Source organism: Oncorhynchus mykiss, chromosome 26, assembly GCF_057628025.1.
Source record: "Oncorhynchus mykiss isolate SJ-2025 chromosome 26, ASM5762802v1, whole genome shotgun sequence".
Taxonomy (NCBI): domain Eukaryota; kingdom Metazoa; phylum Chordata; class Actinopteri; order Salmoniformes; family Salmonidae; genus Oncorhynchus; species Oncorhynchus mykiss.
Window position 1 is genome coordinate 44,804,001 of NC_143047.1, and position 6,000 is coordinate 44,810,000.

At 46.5% G+C, this 6,000-nt stretch overlaps 1 protein-coding gene across 4 annotated transcripts in view; it reads right to left on the minus strand.

Moving 5' to 3' along the window:
* LOC110516876 (uncharacterized) overlaps nt 1–3,910 on the minus strand; it is a 69,292-nt gene extending 65,382 nt beyond the window's left edge. For 3 of the 4 annotated variants that reach the window (XM_090222089.1, XM_090222087.1, XM_090222086.1), the window contains exon 1: nt 3,196–3,860. In XM_090222089.1, coding sequence (XP_090078215.1) covers nt 3,196–3,254 — 59 coding nt within the window. In that variant the 5' untranslated portion in view covers nt 3,255–3,860. Of the gene's footprint in view, nt 1–3,195 lie in introns of all 4 variants that reach the window. The other variant, XM_090222088.1, reaches the window with a different exon arrangement.
* Nucleotides 3,911–6,000: the final 2,090 nt, after the last annotated feature.

A 6,000-nucleotide genomic window follows, 5' to 3' on the forward strand; every position in this document is an offset into this window, starting at 1 on the left:
CAGACATCACATATGAAGGTTTCACCTCCTAGTAACAGACATCACATATGAAGGTTTCACCTCCCAGTAACAGACATCACATATGGTTTCACCTCCTAGTAACAGACATCACATATGAAGGTTTCACCTCCTAGTAACAGACATCACATATGAAGGTTTCACCTCCCAGTAACAGACATCACATATGAAGGTTTCACCTCCCAGTAACAGACATCACATATGAAGGTTTCACCTCCCAGTAACAGACATCACATATGAAGGTTTCACCTCCCAGTAACAGACATCACATATGAAGGTTTCACCTCCCAGTGACAGACATCAAATATGAAGGTTTCACCTCCCAGTAACAGACATCACATATGAAGTTTACACCTCCCAGTAACAGACATCACATATGAAGGTTACACCTCCCAGTAACAGACATCACATATGAAGGTTTCACCACCCAGTAACAGACATCACATATGAAGGTTTCACCTCCCAGTAACAGACATCACATATGAAGGTTTCACCTCCTAGTAACAGACATCACATATGAAGGTTACACCTCCCAGTAACAGACATCACATGTGAAGGTTGCTACATCCCAGAACACCTGATGGTCAGTTACATCTAATTAGCATCAATAAACAACCAGACAACACACCTGGCAGAAACACCAACCAACACACACAACACCTGGCAGAAACACCAACCAACACACACAACACCTAGCAGAAACACCAACCAACACACACAACACCTGGCAGAAACACCAACCAACACACACAACACCTGGCAGAAACACCAACTAACACACACCACACCTGGCAGAAACACCAACTAACACACACAACACCTGGCAGAAGGACCAACACACACCAACACCTGGCAGAAGGACCAACCAACACACCAACACCTGGCAGAAACACCAACTAACACACACCACACCTGGCAGAAACACCAACTAACACACACCAACACCTGGCAGAAGGACTAACACACACCAACACCTGGCAGAAACACCAACTAACACACACCAAGACCTGGCAGAAACACCAACTAACACACACCAACACCTAGCAGAAGGACTAACACACACCAACACCTGGCAGAAGGACTAACACACACCAACACCTGGCAGAAGGACTAACACACACCAACACCTAGCAGAAGGACTAACACACACCAACACCTAGCAGAAGGACTAACACACACCAACACCTAGCAGAAGGACTAACACACACCAACACCTGGCAGAAGGACTAACACACACCAACACCTAGCAGAAGGACTAACAAACACCAACACCTAGCAGAAGGACTAACACACACCAACACCTAGCAGAAGGACTAACACACACCAACACCTGGCAGAAGGACTAACACACACCAACACCTGGCAGAAGGACTAACACACACCAACACCTAGCAGAAGGACTAACACACACCAACACCTGGCAGAAACACCAACTAACACACACCAACACCTGGCAGAAGGACTAACACACACCAACACCTGGCAGAAACACCAACTAACACACACCAACACCTGGCAGAAACACCAACTAACACACACCAACACCTAGCAGAAGGACTAACACACACCAACACCTGGCAGAAGGACTAACACACACCAACACCTGGCAGAAGGACTAACACACACCAACACCTAGCAGAAGGACTAACACACACCAACACCTAGCAGAAGGACTAACACACACCAACACCTAGCAGAAGGACTAACACACACCAACACCTGGCAGAAGGACTAACACACACCAACACCTAGCAGAAGGACTAACAAACACCAACACCTGGCAGAAGGACTAACACACACCAACACCTAGCAGAAGGACTAACACACACCAACACCTGGCAGAAGGACTAACACACACCAACACCTAGCAGAAGGACTAACACACACCAACACCTGGCAGAAGGACCATCAAACACACAACAACACCTGGCAGAAGGACCAACTAACACACACCAACACCTGGCAGAAACACCAACTAACACACACAACACCTGGCAGAAACACCAACTAACACACACAACACCTGGCAGAAACACCAACTAACACACACCAACACCTGGCAAAAACACCAACTAACACACACACAACACCTGGCAGAAGGACCAACACACACCAACACCTGGCAGAAACACCAACTAACACACACCAACACCTGGCAAAAACACCAATTAACACACACAAAACCTGGCAGAAACACCAACTAACACACACAACACCTGGCAGAAACACCAACTAACACACACAACACATGGCAGAAACACCAACTAACACACACAACACCTGGCAGAAACACCAACTAACACACACCAACACCTGGCAAAAACACCAATTAACACACACAACACCTGGCAGAAACACCAACTAACACACACACAACACCTGGCAGAAGGACCAACACACACCAACACCTGGCAGAAACTCCAACTAACACACACAACACCTGGCAGAAGGACCAACACACACCAACACCTGGCAGAAACACCAACTAACACACACAACACCTAGCAGAAGGACTAACACACACCAACACCTGGCAGAAACACCAACTGACACACACAACACCTAGCAGAAGGACCAACACACACCAACACCTGGCAGAAACACCAACTAACACACACAACACCTAGCAGAAGGACTAACACACACCAACACCTGGCAGAAACACCAACTGACACACACAACACCTAGCAGAAGGACCAACACACACCAACACCTGGCAGAAACTCCAACTAACACACACAACACCTGGCAGAAGGACCAACACACACCAACACCTGGCAGAAACACCAACTAACACACACAACACCTAGCAGAAGGACCAACACACACCAACACCTGGCAGAAACTCCAACTAACACACACCAACACCTGGCAGAAACACCAACTAACACACACAACACCTAGCAGAAGGACTAACACACACCAACACCTGGCAGAAACACCAACTGACACACACCAACACCTGGCAGAAGGACCAACACACACCAAACACCTGGCAGAAGGACCAACACACACCAAACACCTGGCAGAAGGACCAACAAACACCAACACCTGGCAGAAGGACCAACACACACCAAACACCTGGCAGAAGGACCAACACACACCAAACACCTGGCAGAAGGACCAACACACACCAAACACCTGGCAGAAGGAGTATCAAAGCTCCACTTCTCGTACCTGAGCAGGTTCTGCAGACCTTCCTTGCTGGAGTTTCTCCTTAGTAAATGACCAGACATGTCTTCTTCTCCTCTGTTTGTCTCAGCCCTCAGCAGAATGACAACCAGGTAATCTGTTCCTCTTTAAAACACTGCTGTCTTTCTCCCTCAGTGAGCGGCGGCAGTCAGAGAGGACTGGAGAGTTCCAGGAAGGGCTCTCTTCTGTCTCTTTATGTGGTGTTTCCTTCCCCTCTCTCTCTGTCTCTAATCTCTCTCTCTCAACTCCCTCTCTCTCTCTCTCTTCTCTCTCTCTCTCTCTCTCTCTCTCTCTCTCTCTCTCTCTCTCTGTCTCTAATCTCTCTCTCTCAACGCCCTCTCTCTCTCTCTCTTTTCTCTCTCTCTCTCTATTTCTCTGTCTCTCTATTTTCTCTCTCTCTCTCTCTCTCTATTTTCTCTTTCTCTCTCTCTCTATTTTCTCTTTCTCTCTCTCTCTCTCTATTTCTCTCCCTCTATTTCTCTCTCTCTCTTTCACACAAACACAGGACTTCCTTTAGATCCCCTCTCCTCTGATGCTTGATGGCAATGTAAAGACTCTCCCTCTCTTTCACCAACTCTTTCTCTCTCTCATAAGACAGGCTTTAGTCACAGCCCGGCCTCCCTCCCTCCCTCTCCTCCTCCTCCCTCTCCTCCTCCTTCCTCTGCTCCTCCCTCCCTTGCTCCCGCATGTTGTTTTCATTGAGGGCTTTAGAAAACCTGGCCATGCACCCCCCCCCCCCCCCTCCCATGATTCTGCAGGAGACCTCTGGGGTCATGTGACTTTCCCCAGGGGAAAAGAAAGATGATATCCACACAATTGTTCTCTGATAAACCACACACACATACAAACACACACACACGGACACAGACACATATGCACACAAACACACACATACACACACACACACCTTTTTTATTTTATTACACCTTTATTTAACCAGGTAGGCCAGATCACCTTTATTTAACCAGGTAGGCCAGATCACCTTTATTTAACCAGGTAGGCCAGATCACCTTTATTTAACCAGGTAGACCAGATCACCTTTATTTAACCAGGTAGACCAGGTCACCTTTATTTAACCAGGTAGACCAGATCACCTTTATTTAACCAGGTAGACCAGATCACCTTTATTTAACCAGGTAGACCAGATCACCTTTATTTAACCAGGTAGACCAGATCACCTTTATTTAACCAGGTAGACCAGATCACCTTTATTTAACCAGGTAGACCAGATCACCTTTATTTAACCAGGTAGACCAGATCACCTTTATTTAACCAGGTGGACCAGATCACCTTTATTTAACCAGGTAGACCAGATCACCTTTATTTAACCAGGTAGACCAGATCACCTTTATTTAACCAGGTAGACCAGATCACCTTTATTTAACCAGGTAGACCAGGTCACCTTTATTTAACCAGGTAGACCAGATCACCTTTATTTAACCAGGTAGACCAGGTCACCTTTATTTAACCAGGTAGACCAGATCACCTTTATTTAACCAGGTAGACCAGGTCACCTTTATTTAACCAGGTAGACCAGATCACCTTTATTTAACCAGGTAGACCAGATCACCTTTATTTAACCAGGTAGACCAGATCACCTTTATTTAACCAGGTAGACCAGATCACCTTTATTTAACCAGGTAGACCAGATCACCTTTATTTAACCAGGTAGACCAGATCACCTTTATTTAACCAGGTAGACCAGATCACCTTTATTTAACCAGGTAGACCAGATCACCTTTATTTAACCAGGTAGACCAGATCACCTTTATTTAACCAGGTAGACCAGATCACCTTTATTTAACCAGGTAGGCCAGATCACCTTTATTTAACCAGGTAGACCAGATCACCTTTATTTAACCAGGTAGACCAGATCACCTTTATTTAACCAGGTAGACCAGATCACCTTTATTTAACCAGGTAGACCAGATCACCTTTATTTAACCAGGTAGACCAGATCACCTTTATTTAACCAGGTAGACCAGATCACCTTTATTTAACCAGGTAGACCACAACTACGACCTGGCCAAGATAAAGCAAAGCAGTTCGACACATACAACAACACAGAGTTACACAACAAATGAAGAAAACATACATGCACACAAACACATACATACACACACACACACACACACACACACACACACGCACGCACAATGTTATGTGAGGTCATTAATGGGTGAATATAAATTCCTGTGTAAATACTCACAGCAACAGCTTTTCCAGTCAGGCATAAATATTAGATAGAACCTGGTGTATTGGTGAGGAACAACTGTAATCACCTCAGCACATCTGTCATGCTGTTCCCCATTCGCTTGTGTGTGTGTGTGTGTGTGTGTGTGTGTGTGTGTGTGTGTGTGTGTGTGTGTGTGTGTGTGTGTGTGTGTGTGTGTGTGTGTGTGTGTGTGTGTGTGTGTGTGTGTGTGACTAATCTAACCTCCATATCCAACAGCAACATGCTACTAGCTGTAATCAGCTGAGGAGGGTCAGGTTGGTGTCCGTTCAGGAAGCTACTCTACAGACAGCTGAGGGGGGTCAGGTTGGTGTCCGTTCAGGAAGCTACTCTACAGACAGCTGAGGAGGGTCAGGTTGGTGTCCGTTCAGGAAGCTACTCTACAGACAGCTGAGGAGGGTCAGGTTGGTGTCCGTACAGGAAGCTACTCTACAGACAGCTGAGGAGGGTCAGGTTGGTGTCCGTTCAGGAAGCTACTCTACAGACAGCTGAGGAGGGTCAGGTTGGTGTCCGTTCAGGAAGCTACTCTACAGACAGCTGAGGAGGGTCAGGTTGGT